This window comes from Agelaius phoeniceus, chromosome 24 (genome assembly GCF_051311805.1).
Source record: "Agelaius phoeniceus isolate bAgePho1 chromosome 24, bAgePho1.hap1, whole genome shotgun sequence".
Classification (NCBI taxonomy): domain Eukaryota; kingdom Metazoa; phylum Chordata; class Aves; order Passeriformes; family Icteridae; genus Agelaius; species Agelaius phoeniceus.
In genome coordinates this window covers 715207-738345 of record NC_135288.1, presented here as the reverse complement: position 1 = coordinate 738345, position 23139 = coordinate 715207, and the positions used below count along the sequence as shown (strand labels likewise).

Below are 23139 nucleotides of genomic sequence, written 5' to 3'. Positions count from 1 at the left end.
TTTAAGAGTAAAAGGCTCTGGGGTCAGGCAGACAACAGTGAGTGCTGAGAACAATTTCACCTTTTTTCAGCATTAGCAAAATAAAAAAAACTTGTCATGGCTGGGATTCAAGATGAACAAGTTCCAAAGCCTTGACCCTTTCCACAGATTTCCCATGTGGTGTGCAACCCCTTTGTCCTTTTAACTCAGTAAACAAATTCTTGCTCTTTGTTTTTTTCTTCCTGAAATAAGTAGGATGGTGTGTAGGGAAATACTTCCAGCTCTGCATCCAGAAACTTTTCTGGCACTTGCAGATTATCTGCACTTCTATTCTAGAAAGACCATCATAAGCAGGAGATGTGCACTGGGGTTTCCCAAAACACAACTGCCAGGAGTTTTCACCCAGGAAAGTTGAGGCTTTGTTGTTTGACTGGATACTGGAGATTTTTGACAGCCTGTTCAGAAGAGGTTTCCATATGAGGGCTCAACAAACTGCTGAGGGTGCAGAGATGAGGATCCTGCTCACAGGCACAGCAAACCCTGCCATGCCAGGCTGTGGGGCTGGGACATAGGTCCCTGAGGAGCTGGGCTGTTGGGCTGCCCCTGGCACTCCCTGAGGAGTGGATGCTTGAGGGAGCAGTGGGGCTGCCTGGGATGTGCATCCTGTGCCTGCAGGCTCAGCCAGGCTCCTTAGTCCAGGGTTGCACCCACATGAGAGAGGGAGTTCCCCTTGCAGGAGGGGATGAAGGGCCATTGCCTTCCTCCTTCCTGTCACAGCAGGTGACTGCTCTGAGATAGGAGACCTGCTCTCCTGATGTGAGACCTGCTTCTCTGCTCTGAGTCCTGCCCATATTCCAGGCCTGCAGCAGAAGTCAGGGTGGCTGCAGTCCCAGCTCATCTCTCCCCAAGCCTGGCTGGCTTGAGGTGGGGAGACATTGGGCTGGTGGCAGAGCAGGCAGTTCTGTCATCCTGGGATGAGCTATGATGGAATCTCAGTCCTTGATGGTGGTTTTCAAGATATGACCTATAGGACACTTCAAAACCCATGTAGAACTTGACCCATAATCCTTCCAAGAGTTAAAGCAGCAGCTGGGGCTGATATTTCTATCTTACATCAAATTATCCTGAGTAATTTATTTGGACATGATGCTAAACGACTGTGCTAAAAGCAAGGAGAGAAGGTGGTTTGGGAATACAGCCTTCTTGGCAGAGGAGGCTGGTGTGTGGTCAGACAGGAATCAGATCAGGAAATCCGAAGCCGAGTTGACCATCTGTTCCTGCCAGCCCTGGAACGCGTGTGACCCCTGCAAGGGGGGCTGGCAGCTCCAGGAGCGCGGGGAGAGCCGGGCCGGGCTCAGCAGGGCTCGGCAGGGGCTCCGCAGGTCCAGACTGCCACCTCCAGGCACACGGAGCTCACAGAGCCTCCCTGCTAATGACACAGCCAAACCGGGCCGGGCAGCTGCCAGGGAAATGCTTCCCAGAGGAGTTACTGGAAGCCTGAGGTGATGCTGGTGTGAGTGGAAAAGAAAAGCTGCTTTACCAGGGAAAGACCAGCTCCCAGTGTGCAAGATGGGATGAAATCCTCTTGGGGGACGTTTAAGTAGGTGTGAAAATCCTGAGGTCTCTTTTGGTACGGGAAGGGGTTTATTTGCTGGTGTATATGAATGCAGATGTCCATCACCTCTCCTTGGATGGAAGACTTTGCCTCTTGACCAGCCCTTTCCCCAGGATCCTCTTCCCAAGGGGTTTCCTGCTGAGCCAGTTTCTCTCAGCCATCAGGATCCTGGTGCAGCCCTGGCCCCAGCCCGGCCAGATGGGAGTGCAGGAGGTCTGAAAACATGGCTCTGTGTCCTGGAGAAGTGTCTCCAGTGATGGACCTTTGCCAGGCTGGCAATTCCCTGGCAATTTCTTTAAAAATGACACAACTGTGCCTCATCTTCCTGAGGCTGTGAGCAGGGTGATGCCCTGGGCATGATGCTCACAGGCTTTGACAAAGTGATGCAGTAGTGGCCAGGGCCCTCCCCACACAAAGCCATGCACAGCAGCCTGGCTGAGTGCCCCTGCCCAGGGAAGGAGGCAGGCACCAGCATCATCCACCCTTCCAAATGTTTGGTCTAAGAAATGTAAGAAAATCTTGCACGTTTTGCACAACGTGGACACTGGCTTTATTAATAACTGAAATAGAGCAGAGAAATGTGTGTCCTCACTGAACAGTAACAGGTTCCAGCATGCCCAGGCTGTCCCACTGTGCACAGGGACAGCACTGGACCATGAGCAAGAGATGATGCAGCTGCTGCCCCTGTCTGCATGATGTGATGGGGCTCTGAGCAGAACCTGCACAGGTGTGTGCACTGCAGAGGCACCTGGAGGAGTGGGATGATGTCGGGTCCGGCTGTCTGTCTCTGCCCCGACACGGGTAGAGTGGTTCTTTGGTGGGCGCGATGCAAAGGACGAGTCTGGACTCTTCAGCTTTCGGTCTTCAGGTTGTTTATTATTTCTTATCTACAAAAATTTTCTGTCTGCCCAACAGAGGTCTGATCTGCAGGCAGTCACAGGCACTCTCTGACCACCCACGGGGCGGTCATGTCTTTTTATACTAAAACCTACGTATACAATATTTACCTTTATTTCCCAATGCTTTTCGCCCATGTTGGCAAGTGCACCTTCACTAGAAACCAATCCCCAAGTGCCAACATCATCACAGGAGATGGAGGACAAGAAGAAGAAAGAAGAAGGACAAGACACGCCCCGATCTCTCCATCTTGTCTCCATAACCCCCCTGTACCAAAAACCTTAAAATCTATATCTCACCCTCTAAATGTGTCTCTTTTACACCTTTTACTCTAAAGTGATTCTCTTGTCCTCAGACTCTTGTTACTTCTGTGGATGGATCAAAATCAAGCCACCAAGCACTCTTGGCAACATTCCAGGGTTTTCGAGACCCCCAAGGGTTCTCCTGGCATCTCTGGACATCGGGAACGATGTGCTGAGATCCCACAGGATGAGGTGACCTTCAGAGATTCCATCTAACAATATTTATCACAGAATGGTTTGAAAGCCCTTCTTCCCCACCACATGCCATGGGCAGGGACACCTTCCATAATTCCAGGCTGCTCCAAGCTCTGTCCAGCCTGGCCTTGGACCCTTCCAGGGATGGGGCAGCCACAGCTGCTCTGGGTACAGGAGAAGGGTCTGGGAGAGAGTCAGGGTTATAGTGATGGGAAATGTAAATGCAGAAATGGGATAGGTGAAGGGGAATGCAGAGTATAGGACTTGTAAGCTCAGCCTCAGCACAGGGGACACTGACCAGGAGCAGCTTGTCCAGCCTGGGGCCTGTGCTTCTGTGAAGAAGAAGAGCAGTGGGAGGGGGCCTGTGAGGAAGGAAGCTCTGGAGGGGCTGGCAGGATAACCTGACAGTGTGCAGGCAGGCTGGGCTAGGACAGAGCCCTGGGCTGGCCTTTCCTTATGTCTGGGCTGGGGAGCAGAGCTGGGGCCAGTGAACAGTCACCTCTGTCCTTGAAGCGTGGCAAAGGCTGGGAGCACGTGAGCAGGCAGTGACAGCTTCAGAGCCAACCCCACCCTGTGCTGTGGGGCCCTTCTGCTTTTATAGGGCATTTCCTGAAAATGGTGCTTTCTTTGTCCTGCAATCATTTGCTGGTGAATCCTTCTCTGAAGGGCAGCTGGAACACAGCTAAACACCTTCAGGAAGAGTTTTGTAAGCAGACCTACAATATACTTCAGCTCAGACTTCAGGAGATGAGGGCTGAGGTTTTACTGGTTTGGTTTTTTAGTGTTAATTTTTGTTCTTTCTAAAAAAAAAAAATCTGCATCTCCAGAAGAAGGTAAGGCTGAGTCTAGAAAAACCTGTAAGACACCCCTGAGGTTGAGAGCAGCCTGTGCACACAAGATATCTTGTTCTTGCTTCATGTCCTGCATGAGATGCTCCTACATAGCAATGACTTGGTGGTTTTGGGGTGTCCTCTTCCAGCCCACAGCACCCCTCCCTGGGAGCCTACAAACATCTCTAGGCTGTTCCCTGTCCCTGTGGACCCATCCCATGGATGCTCCTGCTTTGCAGGGAAGCATCCTTCACTTGTGGGAGGCTTTCTGGAGCAAGGGAGGCGGTGACTAGCTGAGCATCTCAGTGCTGGTCCCCCTGAAGCAGCTGGGGTGTCCCCTATCCTCATTGCAAGTGGTGACAGCTATGTGCAGCCCAGTGACAATTACAGGCAGGGAGATGGATCACGGAAAGAGGGATTTTTATTGTCCGGGGGAAGCACACACTCTGAACATAAAAGGTAAACCCTGCCCCACCATCCCCACAGCCAGGAGCAGCCCAGGGACCCCACACTGCAGGATCTGACTCATGAACCACCTGGAAAGGGGCCATCTGGCAGCTCCCAGCCTCAGATCCTGCAGCCCACCTGGCTGGGGTTGCCCAGCAAACCCCAAGGACACAGGTGTGGCACTGCTCTGACCTCTGCTCTCACCAGCGTGTCCATGACTGAGTCCCAAATGTTGGGAAGAGAGGACAGGGCCAGCACCAGCCCCCTGTACTGCAGGGTTTGGATGAGCTTCATCACATGCTGGCTGTGGGGAGGGAGTGTGCCAGGGCTGAGTGCAGGATGTAGGGTGCAATACAAATGAAACAACACATTCCATCTGTCCCCCTCACAAAAAGCTTCCATAGGAAGAAGTAAAATACCCGCCATAGTCAGAGAATCCATCAGCACACAAGTGCTCTGCATGGAAAGCCAAGCCAGCCCTGGACAGGCTGGTTTAGCCAGGATTATTGCAGCTGAGAAATGGCTTCAACCCACCCCCCACCCCCTTGTGCCCCAACAGGCCTGGCAGGAGCAGCCCTCAGGCCACATCCCACCAGCACCTGCACTGGAGTGATGCTGAGTTTGCTGTGCCGTGGGAAGGACAGGCTGCTGTGGCTCAGGCTGGACCCTGCAGGGAGTGAGGCTCCTCTCCAGTCTCTCTCCCCTCCTGTCACCCCCCACCCCAGCCATGCTCCCAGCAGGTGTTTTTTGCAGTGAGTTCAGCCCCACAACTGAGGCTTCTGTGCTTTGAGACCATTTTGTGTACCTAACATCCTACTTCAGTAAAACAGCTCCCAAACCCATAGAAAATTGTATTTACACCAAAAGGAAACTCCCAGCCCATAGCCTGCCCCACTCCCCAGTTCATCTGCTGCACCTCTGCACCCAGCTCAGCCTCTTGGACCAGCTCCACACGTTTGGAGGCCACTGCTCAGCACCAGGCAAGCTCACCTGGATGAGAGAGATGCTCCTGTGGAGGACAGACCAGTCTCCCAGACACTGGGGTCACCAGCAGGGAGATCCTGTGCCCAGAGCCTCTGTCCCCAGCCATAGGACGCTGTGATTGCAGCTGGAAACACGGCCAGGACCCCTCCTCTGCAGGTGATCCAGCAGCCCTGGGCACTGGCAGCCAGGTGATGGCACAGCTCCTGGGTTTCTCTAGGACAGTATAAGAACAAAGAAGAGCTGTTTCTCTATCCCTCTATCATGCGCTCCCATGAGCACACTCTCCCTTTCCTCTCTGTTCTGGGGGAGGCCAGGACGATTCTGCTGGTAGAGAAACCTGAGCTTGTGGCCCTAGAAAATATGCCTGGGCTGCCTGGAGGGCTGTGCTGGATCCATGGAGTAGTGCTGGTGGCTTAAAGAGGTGGAGAGTGTCCTGCAGCACTCCAGGGCTTCTTGAGTCTCCAGGTAGAAGTCCCTGGACAACTCTCCTCCCAGCTGGGAAGGATGGTCTGAAGGCAGAGCCAGGTGCTCCTGGCACTGCCACCTTGTTTTCTGTCCCCTGGCCTCCTGCTCTTGGTGGAGGTGGACCATGAAGTCACCTTCAGGCTGGTGCAGTTCGGGAGGCCCAGGCTGGAGTGTGCTGGGAGGTGCAGGGAGCAGGGCTGTCTCTGCTGTGTGCAGTGTGTGGAGCCTGCTCAGTTCAGAGATCCCAGGAGCTCCCCAGCTGCCTGATCCAAAGGAGCTGTGTGCCATGGCAAGCCCAGCCCACTGCTCCTGGTTATTGCTGATGTGTCTGATGCCCCTGCACCTGCAGGAGCAGCTGGACCATCCCACTGGGTGAAGGGGTTGTCTCCTGTCCTGCATAGTTGTGGGGAGACCCCCAGTCCCACAGGGAAATAGCAGAATCATGATGTGTCTGCTTGGAAGGCTGCCCCCCCCTTCACCTGGGGGAAGGAAGCAGCAGGACCACCAAGGTATCTGGAATACCACGTTTCCACCAATGCTGAAATCACAGAGATGCTGGCAGGGCTCCAGCTCCTGGCGCCCCTGTTCCTGCTCACCACCCTGCAGCCCCTTTGCCAGGGTAAGTGTTAAGGAATGCCTGATGCAGCTCTGCAGAGCTTTTGGTCAGAGATGCCTCCTGGGGCCATTTGTGTTCAGCAGCTGGGATCTCATGGCCTGGATGCTGCTCAAGATCTTCTTCTGGTGGCCCATCATGGTGATGCCCAGACTCCGAACATCCCTGGAGAACAAAGACACTGTCAAAGACACCTGAGCCAGGCCCCAGGGAGACAACTGCATCCATGGAGCAGCCCAGGAGCCTGTGCCTGGCTCTGCTCCACCTGCACATGAGCACAAGGCTGGTCCTGCCGAGGCTCCATGGACATTCTCCCAGGGACAGACAGACTGCCATTCTCTTGGACATGTCCTCCTGACAAGGCTGCTGTGACAGCCCTGTGGGAGCAGGAGCTGGATCACTCCTGACAGGCTCGTAGGTGACAAGATCAATGCTGTGAAATTGGATTCAGTTTTAGTGAGATGCCCTCAGATAACCCAGTCAGAAGGATGGATGATGAGCCTTCCCCACTCAAAAGATTCTCTGATGTGCATGACAAACAAGGATCACTATCAGCTCAATCCCAGAGCAAAGGCCCCATGTACAGCTCCGATCAATACACATGACAACTCTCTGTTTGTGTCTCTCTGCCTTCCCTTTCACTGCCACAGGAACCACTGTCCAGCAGCTCTCTGCCTTTGGACAGGGAACAAGGCTCCTTAGAGGCTGAACAGGCTGTCACTCCTGGTAACAGCAAGGGATGAGAGATGTAAGCAGATATAAGGGCAGGAGCTGGCATAGTTGCCTTCTTTTCTGGTACTGCTTGGATGCTCCACCTTGGAAACTCCCAAGACAGGTGGGAAATCAAGTTCCTTACAGCAGGAGGGTGATGAGACACATCTTCTCCAGCTCTATCTACTTAATCCACCCTTGGTAATGTGTGAATGACCTTCCAGTGATGTCTCCCTCCTGGCTGCACTGAGCAGGGAGCCAGTCCTGTGCACAGGGGTCTGACAAAGCTCCAAGGTAATGCCCAGCTAAGATTGTTTCCCAGTGATCCTAGAGAAGCTGTGCAGAATAGCACAGCCACACTAGTCCAGAGGTGCCTTTTGCAGGGAAAACAAAGATGAGAAGCACAAGGAGACAGCAACCTCTTGTGTGACCCTGCTCTGACCAGGAGGCTGGGTTAGCAACCCAACCTGGAGCACCTTGCAACCTGAATTACCTCCTATGGGCCTATGGTGACATTGGAGAGCCACCATAGAGCACTGGAGGTGACCTGGAGCTCACAGCCTCTCAGTACAACTCGCACACCTTCCCTCAAAGCTCAGTGAAGCCTTGGACATTGTCCCAGGTCTCACCACCATGTGCCTGGAGATACCTCTCCAGCACCAGGGACCAACCAGGCCAACCCAGCAGAGGCAGGAGGTCACTGTTTGGGGCTGGGGGGTTGGTGTGGGCCTGGGCACACCCAGACAGCGCTGTTTGCTCCCTGATACTCACTCGAGGTTCATGTGCATCACCATGCCCAGGGAGGAGTACCCAGCCATGGCAAAGTTGTCCCGGTAGTGCCCCAGGCGGATGGAGTCCAGCCAGTCCTCCACAGTCAAGCAGCTGCTCAGGTCCAGGAGACCCCTGTCCAGGCGTGTCTGGGTGAACCTGGGAGCAGAACAGAAGGGGTTAGACAAGAAACATTGGTCCAAGGTGAGCAGGCTGTGAGGGCCACCTGAATGCACCTATATAATCAGGAAAACATTAAGGTTGGAAAAGCCCTCTAACATCATCAACTCCAACTGTTGACTCAGCACTGCAAGGGCTACCACTAAACCATGTCCCCAAGTGCTACATCCACACCTCCAGGGCATCCATGATGACTTCACCACTGCCCAGGGCAGCCTGTGCCAGGACCTGACCACCCTTTGTGTGAAAAAAATTTCCCCAATATCAAACCTAAACCTCCTGTGGCACAACTTGAGGCCATTTTCTCTTTTCCTGTCCCTCATTCCCTGGGACCAGAGGCCAACTGCTGCCTGGCTGCCCCCTCCTGTTGGGGAGTTGTGGAGAGCCAGAAGGTCCCCCTGAGCCTCCTTCTCCCCAGGCTGAGCCCCTCCCAGCTCCCTCAGTCTGGAGCCAGGGTGCTCCTGACCCTTCCCCAGCTCTGAACACACTCTACCCCTCCATTTTTATCTTGTCATGAAGGACCCAGAACTGACCCCAGGATTCAAGGTGGGGCCTCACCAGTGCCCAGCACAGGGGGGAAATCACCGCCCTGGTCCTGCTGGCCACATTATTCTAGATGGCACAGCTCTCCCTTGTTCTCCTGCCCACCTGGGCACACAGCTGTGACACAGCTGATCTGCAGGTCATGCAGAGCAGCACAGAGAGAGCCCTAGCAGGCAGGTAAAGGCAGGGATGCTGCTGCATGGGCACTGCTGCACTTTCTTGGCCTTGGCATGGGGATGCCGTGGTGGGAGCAAGGGGATGAAGTGCAGGAAGTTCCTCCCTACTCACCACAACCTCTGTCCACGGGCCCTGTGCACGTCCATGCTCCCAAGGGCAGCCATCGCTGCTACAGCCAGTCAGAACTGCAGCCCACATGCTCTGAGCAGTATCCAGTCATTAGGCCCTGCTCACACAGGGGTCAGGGAGCCCTCACCTGTTGATGGTGCCTGTGCACTTGAGGCTGTCGGGGTTGCGGATCAGCTTGTCCAGGATGCCGACAATGTGGGAGAAGCGAGGCCGCTCGCTGCGCTCCTTCTGCCAGCAGTCCAGCATCAGCTGGTGCAGGGGGCTGGGGCAGCCCATGGGGGCAGGCAGGCGGTAGCCTTCCTCCACAGAGGTGATGACCTGCAAGGAAGCCACAACTGCAGGGGGGCTGCACCCCCATCCCACTCCAGCCCCACCGATGGGAAGATCTATGGAAGCTGCTGGGGCCGTGGAATGGGAAGCAGAGGGATGTGCACAAGCTCCATGCTAAACAAGTGAATGGCTGCCTGCAGGCTCTGTGCAGAGCTGGCAGTGGGCTGGACTGTAGCAGACCCCACAGAATTGTCTAAGACCCCGTGGAGGGCTGAGACTTAACAGTAGGAATTGCTGAGTCATGATGAGACAGCAAAATAAGCTCCTGTCTTCCGCCTCTCAGACCCCAGCTTATCTCTGTAACCCCATAGGTCGCTTTCCCCTAACCCTTACTATTGGACAAGTTTGGATCCCTCTGTACCCTATAAAAAGGGGCTGTTTTAGCCCATTCAGCAGAAGAAGAGCCATCGCCGGAACCCTTCACAGACCCCTCAATAAACCATTGCTGTGGAACGCCAGGACCTCTCCTTCTCTCTTGTGTCTGCTTCTCCCCCTAGCCCTCTGGGACCTTAGCAAGCAAGCAAAGAGCTGAAATCGTAAGAGAGCTGATAATCACTAAAGAGCTGAAATCCACTAAGCTTGCTTAAGGTAGCTGCAGCTATGAGTGGCCTGGGTATTTGGGATAACTCTGTCTCCAAGAAGGATTGAGCTATCTGGATAGGACTGCCTTGCTTGGGGACAAAGCCTGCTCTGCAGGCAGGGGAGACCTTTACTGGACATCACACACGCACAGGAAATCAGTGCTATGACAAGAGAGTTGTTTAGTGGTCCAGTGCCCTAAAATATTGCAGCTTCCCTCCAGGAGACAAGCCATAATGGCTGCACTCACACTCAGTTTTTCTACAGCTGGGGTGTGGCACTGGTTGGCAAGGCTGGAGGAAATGCTGCTTGAAGAAATTTTGTGGAGGAGGTAGTGTAAGCCACTGCATTCATGCCCTACTGTCACCAAAGACACCACAAAATAAAAAAAAAAATAGGAAGAGAGGGGGCTCCCAGCACAGGGGGCATTTATAGAACTCATAGGTTAAAAAAAGGAGTCCTGTTGTTCTGCAGAGTTGAAATACTAATTTTACCGCCTCCTTTTGAAAATTTTGCCCTCAGGTTGTGGTCAGGATTATAACCTACATTTCCCTTCAGATTTTATGCCACTCTTGAGGTAAGAATGGTTCCACACAACTCAGACAAGCCCAAAGCCTACAGCTGGGTGGTGCTAGCCTGAGGCTCTCAGCAGCCTCATTTGGAAGGGATGGATGCCCAGCAGTGGAACTGGCAGGCTGGTCCAGTGGGGCTGCAATGATTCTAGGAAGCCCTGACCCCTCCCAGGGACTGGAAAATGTGGCACAACATGAGCTGACTCTCTCCAGCCAGCAGAAAGGCAGGATTGTGGACAGCCACAGAGCATACAGCCAGTGTGGCAGTGATCTCCCTGCCTGCATCTGTACTGGGAACTTAAGTCAGTGTCCCCAGGAATAGGGCAGGATTGTGAAAGGCCAGCAGGTAAGTCCATATATGAGCTCTGGTCACTCCTGGGTGCCACAGGACTGCAAAGGCAAAGGCTGTGCAGTGCAGGGATGGAGTGCTGTCAGCACAGAGGGGACATGCACCCTGTGCAGAGCCCTGGGAGGATGTGAAGAGAGGCAAGAGCTGATCCTTGGGCCCCTGCCAGGCTGGCTGGGAGGGCAGGAGGAGGGGCAGTTGGCAGTGCTCACATCGCGGTTGGTCATGTTCCAGTAGGGCCGCTCGCCGTAGGCCAGCACCTCCCACATGACAATCCCATAGCTCCACACGTCGCTGGCTGAGGAGAACTTGCGGTACGCAATGGCCTCGGGAGCCGTCCAGCGGATCGGGATCTTCCCCCCCTGGAAAAGGAGCGAGAGTGGAGGCTCAGAGCAGGCAGGGATCAGCATCCTGAGCTCTGCAGATGGGACAGCTCTTGGACAAGCTGGGGTGGCATCTTCTAAAAAGGACTGAGGAAGTAATCTGCCCAAAAGAAGTCCAGGGGTGTATGTGAAGGACAACTTCAAGGTGTTTCCAGCAGAGCAAGGAGAACATTGTGCTCTTTTACAAGGTCTTCATGCACAATTTGATTCCCCTGTGCTCAAGAGACAAGGAATTCAAAGTGATGAAGAGGAGCCCTGGGCTACCAGAGCACACAAGCACAGAGCTAACTCTGTGTGCAAGCAGAGAGCCTGACCTGAGCAGACAGGGAGAGTGATGGGATGTGCTCCCTGTCCTTCCCCGTTTTGACAGGCAAGGACTGAAAAGGCAGATGCATTCAATTAAAGGACCATGCTGACAAAAATCAATATATGGACTAAGAATGCTTTTAAGTTGGAAATGTGGTTGCCAGCCATCTGAAGAGGAAAGTTGCAGCATAGGGGACATTGGGTGGCCTTCCCAGAGCCCTGGGGCAGGAATGGTGTGCCACCACCATTCAGGGATACCTGTATAGGGAGAGCTGCCTCTACCCAGCTGAGTCCTGCCTGCTCTGGCATATCACATGCCATGATAAGGCATATCACATGCCACGATAAGGACTGAAGATGAACAATGAGTCTTTTGGGAGAGTTCCTTGGGTGAAGCAATATCCTGAGCATGTTGAAGACAGCACAGGAGGAATACAAGTTTCTGAACGCAAAAGAAACCGCATTTGCGGGGTACCCTGACTGAGACCTCACCAGAGATCTGACTCTGGCACTGCATCCTTGTGGTTCAGCTCTACCCACACTATGCACTATCCAATCTTCTTCCAGAGCAACTAGCTCTGGTGGGTTTCACTGCACCAAGGTACCTCAAAGCACCAGAAACCAAGCAGCAGGAACCTTGCCCAAAGTTAAATTATCTGGAATTACATGCTATTTCTTGAGACACCAGAAGGGGCAGATTAATGCATAGACACACACACACAGGAGGCCCCTCTGGCTCAGCTTCTCCACTTTGCTGAAGCCAAGCAAACACCATGGAGGGCCATGTTCTTTAGGCTGGGCCATGGTGCACTCATTCCTCAGAGCTACAGCTACTCTGGGACATGCTCAGCATCAGCTAACCCAAAGGAACCTGAAGCTCTTTCTGCTTCTGTAGTTGTGGTCTTTCTGACAAATGATGCTTGGACTCCTCTGCTGCCTCCAAACTGGCCTCCATCAGGAACAGTCTGTCCACCAGATATGTTCCAGGGGAGCACACCAATTCTTTTCATGGCTAGAGAAGAGCAAAGAGAGCTCAATTTATTTAACATATTCTATGTATTTCATGAAAATGTATTTCATTTTGCTCCTAATGACCTCCCATGGAGGAGGACATCAAGAAACAGAGCTGCCAGGTTGGTCAGAAAAATCTCAACAGGGCTTCACAGACAAAAGTGTCCTGCATGACATAAAACCACAGGCTGCAAAATCAATTCCCACCTTTTCCACATCCATGAATGAGGCAGAGTCACATGGAAAAACCAGTGTGTGGCCACAATGTTGAAGGGTGGACCAGAACACCCCTATGGATTGATGGCTCTAGGACAACTGCAGAGTGGATGGAGCTACAGAGCCTAGGGAAGGACTCCAGTGGAGACACAGAGGCCACACACACCCATGGGAGCAGCTGGCTGGGGATGTTTGATAACTCCCTGTCCTGCCATCCTGCTGCTCTTTGTTCACTGCACACTCAGTTCTGGGATGTCCCTGTGTCAAGGACAATGCTTTAAGGCTCAGGAGCTCTTTGGGTTTGAACTGTTGGCTCAGATATCAGCAGGAAGTGACATCGCCATTCCTGCCCTACCTATTCTGACTTGAGAGTCTCTGACTTTTCCATGTGTCAGAGGCCTGGGGCAGCAACCAGCAGCAGGGACCAGCTCTGTGAGCCACCCACCGTGGTGGTGTAGGCAGCGTCGGGGTCGTCCTCCAGGATGCGGGAGAGGCCGAAGTCAGACACCTTGCACACCAGGTTGCTGTTGACCAGGATGTTGCGGGCAGCCAGGTCCCGGTGCACGTAGCCCAGGTCAGACAGGTACCTCATGCCTGCCCCAATGCCCCGCAGCATCCCCACCAGCTGGATGATGGTGAATTGCCCATCGTGTTTCTGGAAAGGAAATAACCCAGAGTTCGCTTGTGGTGCTCACCACCATCCTGCTGGTGCTCCTGTCATTAAACCAGCTCCCAGTGCCTCTCATCTTTGGCTTTGTACATCCTCTGACCCCACTGCCTCCTGCTTGTGCCCCTGCCCACTTCCTGCCCTCTCAGTGCCTGTGACATCTGCTCAGGCTGTTGTCCCTGCTTTTTCAGTGTCACTTCAGGGAGTCACACACAATGCCTGGAGCCTGTGTCTGCTGGAGAGGTGAGAGCCCAGCACCCACAGCTCTCTCTAAAACAGGGGTTTCACTGGCTGTGAGGCTGAGGAGCAGGAACCAGCCCCAGGGGATGTGCAGGGAATGAAAATACAAACTCGCTCCTTACCCTGAGGAAGGTGTCTAGCGAGCCGTTCTCCATGTATTCAGTAACAATCATTACCAATTTGCCTGCAGAAGACAAGGGAGGTCAAGTTAGCAGAGAAGTCACCTTCCTCCAGGAAGCCCAGTGCCAGGTTTTCACTGGAAGAGACATGAATTCAGGTCTGTGGGTCTTCTGCAGCCCCTCAGACTGGTGTCACCCCTGCACTGGGCAGGACTGGCCCAATGATGGGGATGTGGCAACAACCCAGACAGGTATCCCTCCCTCCAGGTGCTATTGACATGGCTAGGTCAGTTTTGTTACCCTGCTGGAATTTGCATGCCATTAGTGTGAGGCTTTGCATCAGAATGTGCCTTTTTGGAGGAAGACTTCAAATTATGATTCAGTACAGGCAGCCTTTAAAATAAATGCCTTTGAGTAGGACATCTCCCAAACCAACAATAATCTGGAGCATGCTACAGAGCACGGTGTGGAACTGCCATGGGGAACTTTGTTCTGGAAGAGAAGGCAAGGGGATCGCTGTCCCAGGTAAATGCAGAAATCTGAAAAGCCACTGGGGCAGTGAAGGATGGAGTGCACCCAAAGTGAGCCCTGACCCACATCTCCCAGGTTGCCCGCAGGGAGATGCATCCCAGCTCTGCTCTGCCATACACTCCCTCCCCTGCCAGCCACGTACTCCTGGTGACCACCCCCTCCAGGTGGATGACGTTGGGATGGTCGAACTGTGCCATGATGCTGGCCTCACTCAGGAAGTCCCGCCTCTGCTTCTCTGTGTAGCCTGCCTTCAGTGCTTTGATGGCCACGGGAATCTCCCTCTTCCCTGGCAGCTTCAGGCGGCCGTAGCACACCTCTCCAGACTCCCCTGCAAGGCAAGGGAAAGTGGGAGCATGGAGAGCTCCTCAGCTTCTTGTGCTCACCCACCAACACCATGAGTCATCCAGTCTATCAGCATACTCACAGCATGCCTCAGCCCCTCTGGGTTTCAGCCTGGATTTCGATCCCCTCCAACCCCTCCACGATTCAATCCTCTGAAAGGATTGATCAGCTCTTGTTTCTAGTTCAGAAAGGGTGGGAACATATGAAACCACCTCTCTCTGGTGCCTGTCACTGAAGGCAATGGGCCAAGGGCAGTGATTACAATGGCATCATTCCTCTGGGTTCGGTGTCAGGCAGCAGCTGGTGAAGTTCCAGCTCCAGCTCTGCACTGTGCTTCTCCAAAAGTCCCTGTTCCTATGCAAAATTCCCTTTTGTTCTGAAAATGTGCCATTTTGCTTGCAATTTCATTTGCATCTTGTCACCCAGGTTTTTTCATGGGTGCATGTTGGGACACCCATGGGGACAGGCTGAGCCATCTGCTGTGTCAGCCTGAGCCACCAGTCCCACACCTGCTGACAAGCAACCTCCTGCACCAGGCTGCTCCAAAGGGTTTATTTCACTCCCCCAAACCCCCACTCTGTCCAAGGTTTTGATCTCACAAGGCTCAGGAGCAGATGAAGCCCCGCTGAGCACGGCTCTGATCCCAGCAGGCCAGGGGCATGGCTCAACCTCAGAGTATGGATTTCCCTGAGCAGACACCAAGCCAAGGGGCAGCTGGGCACCAGCACTCACCAGACCCGATGACCTTCTCAATCTTGATCCGGGAGGCCTCTATTTCACGGGTGAACTCATGCACAGCTTGGCAGGGGTCCTCGTATGTGTGGGGGTCCACATAGAACTTGGACTCGGGGAACTTCACTGCCGGGTTGCAAAGTGGAGAGAGGAGATCAGCACTCTCAGGCAGCCCTGCTGGGAGGAGGGACACCAGCCACAGGGCAGAGGGTGGGCAGGGGCAGGACAGGCTGAGGAGCCATGGAGATGCAGCACAAGGAACCCTAAGTCACGCTTTGGTGCAGCAGGGTCCTCAGAGCAGTTCAGGACCTGGCTGCCCAGGTGTTCTCCACATGATTGTCCCACTCCCCCACTCCTGCCCCTGGCCTGCTGCTCTCTGGCATGATCCTGCTGCACTCTCAGTGCACAGTGTTCAACATTCAACCCCATTACCAGGATGCCCCTGAGATCAGATCGCCCACTCAAGTCTCCTAAGACACGTTCCCAGAAGGAGGCAAGATAGAAAGACCTTCCCCCTGGAAACCACAGCACTGTCAGGGGGTAACAGTCCATCTCTGTCCATCCATGGGGCTGGAGTTCTTCCCAGAGAGTGTCCTACCTTGCCCATTCTGATAATGCATCTTCTCCTCATCAGAGTCCTGGAAAGCCTTGCTGTACCCACAGTGCCTGCCACAAGAGGACAAGGGTCAGAATAGAAGCCCCCATCCCTCACTCCCACAAGCATTCCAAAAGCAGGGTAGAAGGCAGTGCATGCTGGGGCTGTGAGCAGGCAGAGCAAACACTTGGCCATCCACCAGCTGCATCCCTGCATCTCACTGGACTGACACTTTGGTACTCTCCAGGTGCTGTTGTAGTGCGTTCTTATATTTTGTAATACTTTGAAGTAGTTTGTTTTGTATTCCCATATTTTCCCAAATGGTTTATCCCAGACTGTACCCCCCCCCCCTTCCTTCTACTTGTGTTATCCCTTTCCCGGAATGAGATCTCCAAAACCCCCACCCTGGCTCTCTGTCAGTCACCTCGACATCCCAGCCCCCTATCCAGAAGTTTCGGTCCAAGTTGTCGAGTGATTAGCCAGGGGCTAGGGGTCAGCCCCCCAAGTCCTGCCCCATACGCTGTTTTGTATGTCTATCCCCCCAGCACCCATCCCCCAGAGATACCTATTGGTTAGTAGGATGTTATCTATGTTGGTTTCCTCCTCCCTTTAAATGTGACCTCCGGACATCCCCGGGGGCTCTCGGCAGGAGGCCCCTGAGGTACAGGAGCTCCTTCGGGACTCTTAATAAAAACCTTGGAATATCCCCTGCTGGGAGCCGGCCCCTTTCTCTTCCACCGATGTCTCTGCTGCAGCAAAGGCAACCAGCCTGAGTGCCCTCAGCACCCTCGGGGCACAGAGAGTGTCTCCCCGCAGTCGGCCGTGGTGGGGCTGCACTCCCCAGTCTCTGCCGACCCGGGTAACGCCCAGGGACTTTGAGAGGCCTGCAGAGAGACTGAGACAAGGTGCTCTCCAAGGCTTGGCAGTGCTAAAAGCATGTGAGCTCCACGTGCCTGGTTCAGCATGCTCATACAAAGCACACAGTGTCCCTTGGATCTGTAGAAAAGATCTCTCCACCCCTGACCTACCCACCAGTCCATCCAGTCACCTCTTGTACTGGTAGTGGTTCTGTTACTGGTATTGCTATTGCTCATGCTACTGATATTCCGTATATCATATGTTATAATATACACACTGATTTATTACTATTCAGCCTGCTGGCATGAGGGGAAGATCTGGAGACTGGCTCTGCCTCAGGGAAAGTGGTGACCCTTAAAAGAAGTCCCTTGGCTGCTTATTAACCCTGGACCTATAGATGCTCTGGACAAACTGAAAGGAGAAAAGTTGTGCCCAAGTTCTCCCCTCCCTCCTGTCCCTGCTGGAGACCTCCAGGAAACCTCACTATCCTCAACAAAACTCTTACCTCTTCTTGCAGATCAGAACCACCAGCAAGGTGACAAGGCCAGTGATGAGTGACAGGCAGATCCAGACAATTGTCATTGTGTGGTACCGGAGAGACACTGGAAAAAGCAGGGTAGGAAGGGGCTGAGCTGGAATTCACTGCTGAGCTCAGGCACATACCCACCCCATGGTCGTCAAAGACAAAGTCTTGGGCTGACAATGCAGTAATGGTCTTCAAAGATGAAGCACTGTCCCACCTATTCCCAGTTTTGAGCCTCTCCCAGTGTACAGGGACTATTTACATGTGGGGAAGTCAAGGAGAGATCTGAGAAAGCCATAGTGACACAGCAAACTGGTACAGAGAGGAGACTGGAGCCTCAGGACCTCTGCAGGTCTTCCCTGGCCTAACTGCTGCATCCTTCCTCCCTTTTCTTTCTAATGTATAAGCATAGAATCACAGAATCATTAAGGTTGGAAAAGACCTCTAAGATCATTGAGTCCAACGATTAACCCAACATGGCCAAGGCCATCACTTAAACATATCCCCAGGTGCCATATCAACAGATTAATCGAGCACTTCCAGGCATGGTGACTCTACCACTGTCCTGGGCAGCCTGTTCCAGTATCTTCTTTCAGTGAAGAAATATTTCCTATTATCCAACCTGAACCCTGTTTCAACTTGAGTCTGTTTCCTCTTGTTCCAAACATGTCAGGAATGCAACCTCAAGCAGTCCCGGCAGGCTGAAACAGTGGGGGGATGTGCCTTCAGGTCCCCTCCCTGTGTGGCAGAGGAACAGTGGCCATGGAGAAGGGCATCACCAGGCCCCAGGCTCCCTGCCCCACACTTGCCACACCCCACACCTGCACACACTCACCTGGCTTCCCCGTTTCCACCTCCACGGTCTGACTGAACCTCCCGCAGCCGGCAGAGGTGCGAGCCCGCACCTGGAAAATGTAGCGGGTTGCAGGCTTGAGCCCAGAGATGGTGGCAGTGGTGCTCTTGGATTTCAGAGTTGAGTAGCTCTGCATTTCCTTGTCCTGGGGAAAATCAACAACAAAACCTTCTCTGCATTAGCACGGCAACCACACAGTCTTCCAAAGAAGCCCCTTGTGCAAGGCAGGCTGATAGCAGGGGCTCTCTGAGAAACAAGCTCAGCGTTACCTTCTCATAGTACTTGATCTCATACTCCAGGATGATGCCGTTGGGCTGGTCCGGCTCTTGCCACAGCAAGGTGACACTGTTCTGGCCTGTGCTCTCCTGATGCACCACCACCACCTGTGATGGGGCTGGGGACCAGACAGGGGGTTAGGTGCCTGCTGAGGGGGGGCAGCAGGAGACAGCAACAGAGAAGGGTGGAACCAGAGGCCCAGACAGGACTCCTGACTTAAACCAGGTTTCTGGTTTAATTAAAGCCATGTGGAGATGAGTGCTGTGATGGGAATTGCAAACAGGCTTTTCCTTGTTTTGGCTGCATCAGTCTCTTTCCCATGGAGTAAGGAAGCTCTGAGAAGATGAGAGAGGAGGGCCCTGTCCCAGCACAGGCAGGAGGGGACACAGGTGATTTGCTGTGATCTGGAGCCAGAAAGGAGAAGGACCAGTGTGGTTGCAGGTCATGGAGAGTGTGGAGGCTGGTGGGCCTACACAAAAAGGGTCCATTACAGTTCCCTGGATGGACAGACCCTAAATTGGAAAAATCTCTGCTGTACAAGGCAACTGAGCAAAGCCTCTCCCAGGATGCGGGTCCATTACAGTTCCTTGGATGGACAGACCCTAAATTGGAAAAATCTCTGCTGTACAAGGCAACTGAGCAAAGCCTCTCCCAGGATGCTTTGCTGTGTATGCAAACGTACCCCAGTTCTACCTCCCTGGTTGGCCCATTGGCCTCTCCACCCCTTTTTCCTTATATGTATATGCCCTAGAATGTTCTCCTTCCCTGCTTTACCCATTGGCCCCATACGGCCACAGTGTCCAGCCCCCTTTACCCTATTGGCTGCCACCCCTTGTCCTGCCTCTGTACTGCCCTGAGCCCTCAGCCCATTGGCCCTGATGCTCTGCTCTGCCCTCCTTGTTCCCCATATTTAAACCTGGACTCTCCACTGTTCTTTTATCTTTGTCCCTGGACCCCTTCATGCATGGCTGGAATAAACCTCCTCCTCAGAGCTCCATGCAAAGACCCTTTTCACTTCTTTGTCATTGGTGATTCTAGAATAGCTACGTGAAGTGTGTGCTGGAGTGATGGTGTGTGTGTGTGCGTGTGTGCTGCAGTTACTGTGTGCGTGTGTGCTGGAGTGACGGTGTGTGTATGTGTGTGCCTGTGCCACCAAGCAAGCAGCTCCGTTACTGGAGACGTTTCTGGAAGGTCGGGCACTGCTGCTGCTCGCGCCAGTGCCAATGGGCCAGCAGCTCACAACAGGAGATCCCTACTGCACAAGAAGTCCCTTCTTGTTCTACCTGTGGTAAAGGGAGAAGGGCAGGGGAAGAGGGAAAGGGGAGATGATGAGCATGGTCAGGGTCTGAGCAGCAGTCTAAAAGTGCCTGGGGGTGCTCTACTGCCCTGGGATATTTGTCATCTTCCCAGTTCTGAGCTGGGAGCCTGTGAATCTGTTCTTGTACCTGTAGGCATGCCTGAACTGTAGCTGTCACAGCTGAAGGAACCAACTCAACAGCCTCTTTTCCTACTGGGAAAATATCCACTGGGAGTTCCCCAGAGTGTAGTGGGTGCTGTGATGGCCAGGTGCAGCCATAGGGTCTGACTCATGGAAAGGTTTCGGGCCCCACTTGTGAGCTTCATTGTCAGGTGAAAAATGGGACGTGGAAGCTCTGGGGAAGACAGAGCTGCAGTGGCCATGGCTGCAGTGCAGGGGTGTCGCCAGAGCAGCACAGAGACCAAAAGAGGCCACAGGGACTGCAGCAGCAATTTTAGCTCTTTGGGGCTGGCTCCTCTGAGAAGCAGAAAATGCTGCTGGTACAGAGCACCCTGCACCAGATGGGGAGATGGGACAGGGTGGGATGGTGGGAATCAGTTAAACTGCATGAGCATGGGCAATGCCTTTTCTCCAAACAGCCCAGGGAATCTGTGCTGCAGCTGCCTCAGCCATTGGGGCTGGGGGGACAAGGGTGACAGCAGCCAGGAGGTCCCCCCATGCAGTGTTGGGGTCCCTCAGACCCCTGGAGGGCAGGGGGCTCTGCCACATGCAGCAGCTGGAGCACAGAAGCTGAACTACTAAATTCCCAACCCCACTGCTTTCACAGCACCTGCTCAGAATCCATTTTGCAACTGAATGGTCAAAATAGGAATACTCAGCACTTCCTGAGAGCATATCCGTCTGAGACATCAGGCTGAGGCAGCTCATCAGCACTTGGAGGGATTGTGAGGGATCAAGCCAGCAGGACTGAGCCATTTCCACATGCTGCAGAAGTGCTACAGGCTGGTATTAGTGACAAAGGGACCTGTTCTCATGCCAGCCATGAACTAACCAGCAAGGCTCCCAAGTTTCTCCCACTGGTACCTCAGCCACAAGACCAGAAGGGGCTCAGCATCATGGGAAGTTCTTGTGGGCTCATTCAAACTGGGAGAACTGACAACGAAGGTCAGTCCCTGCCCTGATCTCTCTGCTGACAGTGTGCTCCATTGAAAAATGCTATGGAACAAAGTCCTGTCCTACCTGGGCTAGAGCACTGCTCAGAGGAATTTCCTGAGGAAAGATCATTTTGCAGTGAGGGATTTGCAAAGGTGAGACGTGCATAAGAGAGACTTTTCCCAGCAAACATTGCTGTCATTTGCCAGGGCCTGGCACTGGTGTGAGATAAGAGCAGAGTATGAACAGCTGCCTGGCCCTTGGGAAGGGACAAAAGGCTGGAGGATCAGCCTGAAACATTCATACTCTCCTTAGTGTTCCTGTCAATAAACAAGTATTCTCTGTGTCCCCTGTCTCTTGCAGAAAAGGAGCCTCCAACAGTGTCTGCAAGCTGAAGTGAAGGGAATGGAGAAGGGAAAAGGACCCCATGAAGCAGAAGCAGAGTAGGGTAAGAGTTACCTTGGGCAGCAATTTATCCCCATCCCATTCCAGTTCCCTGAACCCACCTCCAGCAGCATAGAGGACATGGGACCCATTTCTTGGCTGTCCCAAGCCCATCACCAAATCAGCCCCTCACTGCTAGAGCAGGTTCTGGCTCCTGCAGACACTGCCTGGAGCAATGATGGAGCAACATCAGCATCACCCCGCAGGCCAAGTCTGGAGGTGGGTCTGCTCCTCCTACCTGCCTGGTTTGTCGTGATGTTGGCCACCGCGGCTCTCCTGGACTCCAGGCTGAGGTCGGAGACGCCGTTGACGGCCTCCACCCAGAAGGAGTAGTTGGTGTGTGCCAGCAGGTTGGTGACGGTCAGTGCTCCCTGCACCAGGCTCATCTGCTGCGGCACGAAGCGGATGCCGCTGCCGCAGGCCTCGCACGGCCCCGCGGCACCCGCGCAGCGCCGGCACCGCACGTTGTACACGACATCTGCACGGCCGCCCTTGTCCAGCGGCGGGCCCCACTCCAGCGTCACCGAGGTGCCGTTCACACTGGAGATCAGGTTCACCGGAGCAGAGGGGGGCCCTGCAAGAGAGGTGGGGATTCAGGCAGAGCAAGGGCTGCTGGAGTATTGAAATGGTGGAATGTGGGACCAATGGATGTCGGAATCCAGGACATTCCTCTGGCTACCCTGGAGAACTCAAGACCCTGGCAGGGGCCTCAGAGACCTTGGCATGGGGTCAAAAACACCTGTGCCTTTGATTTTAGCCCATGGAAAAAGCTACCAACTTTGTATGAAGATGTATAAGCCACAAGAGTTTGAGTAGAATGATAGTGAATTTTCCACAGAGTGGAAAAGTAGAATTTTGGGGTTTTTAGAATGGGGGTTCAAGAAGAAAGATGGAGGAATCTGGGCGTGTTCTGTCTTTCTCCTTCTTCTTCTTAGCCTCCATCTTCTGCTGTGATGGTGGCACTTTTGGATTGGTTTAGAGTAGAGACAGACTGTCTAACATAGGGGATAGGTATTGGAAAATTATTGTAACTAAAGTACATGTAGTTTTTAGTATAAAAAGATAACACCACCCTGAGGGCAGTCAGTGTTCCACAAACTGACCTGCCAGACAAATCTCAGCAGGTCAGAGAAAGAATGTTATAGATAAGGAAAAAGAAACAACCTTGAGAATGAGAGCCAAGGAATCCTGTCTTCTTCTTTGGTCTCGGGGCTGGGAAAAAGAGACTTTCTAACACCTTGGGGTCATCTCGAGACCAGAGACCCCATCAAATGGAGATGTGCCTTGGGCAGCAGGACCTGAGCTCACAAACACTGCTGCAAGGGTGTCCTAGGGTGGCGTTATGATGCTTGTATCCCCATTCATGTGTTCTGTTAATGTTGGATATCATGTTCTGTACCTTTAAGACCAGCTCTGAAGAGGGAAAGTTTTGTTTTGGTTTTCTTATCAGCCTGGCGGGACACAGAGACTGCAGCTTTGGCTTTTGCTGTTTTGGCTTTTTGCTTTTGCTCTCTCGCTCTTGCTTGCTTCGCTTCTGCTTGCTTTTGCTCATTAGCTAGTTTAGCTAAACTGTCCAATTTCTTCCTGGACAGTTTCTCCTTTCCTTTTTCTGATCATTTCGAACCTGCTTCGGACTGGGACCTGAGAAACACCAAGATCCTGCACCTTGTGGCCTGCAGCAGCTGGCGCAGCGCTGGAGGGACTGAGAACAGAGTGACCACCCCCCAAGAGAGACTTTCTGAATTTGTCATCTTTTTTCAGAGCGGTGCCATCCGGTATTGTTCATTTTGTGTGCTGGGGGGTGCTGTGCTTGTTAAATAAACAGGTTCTTTCCACTCCTCTCCAAGGAATCCTTCCCGAACCGGTTGGGGGGAGGGGCTGTGGGGGTTTGCTTACTGGAGGAGCCCTAATTTGGAAATTCTCCTCCAAATTTGCCCTAAACCTCGACAAAGGGACACAGAACTGCCCAGA

General features: G+C 53.3%; 1 protein-coding gene across 1 annotated transcript in view; it reads right to left on the bottom strand.

The window, feature by feature from the left end:
• Nucleotides 1–2985: 2985 nt before the first annotated feature.
• EPHA8 (EPH receptor A8) overlaps nt 2986–23139 on the bottom strand; it is a 137305-nt gene continuing 117151 nt past the window's right edge. The window contains 13 exon segments of the mRNA XM_077190422.1: nt 2986–6492; nt 7810–7965; nt 8963–9153; nt 10875–11024; nt 13024–13233; nt 13608–13669; nt 14278–14463; nt 15210–15386; nt 15808–15875; nt 17168–17264; nt 18021–18183; nt 18308–18432; nt 21407–21742. Of these exon segments, the coding sequence (XP_077046537.1) occupies nt 6378–6492; nt 7810–7965; nt 8963–9153; nt 10875–11024; nt 13024–13233; nt 13608–13669; nt 14278–14463; nt 15210–15386; nt 15808–15875; nt 17168–17264; nt 18021–18183; nt 18308–18432; nt 21407–21742 (2036 nt within the window). The 3' untranslated portion in view covers nt 2986–6377.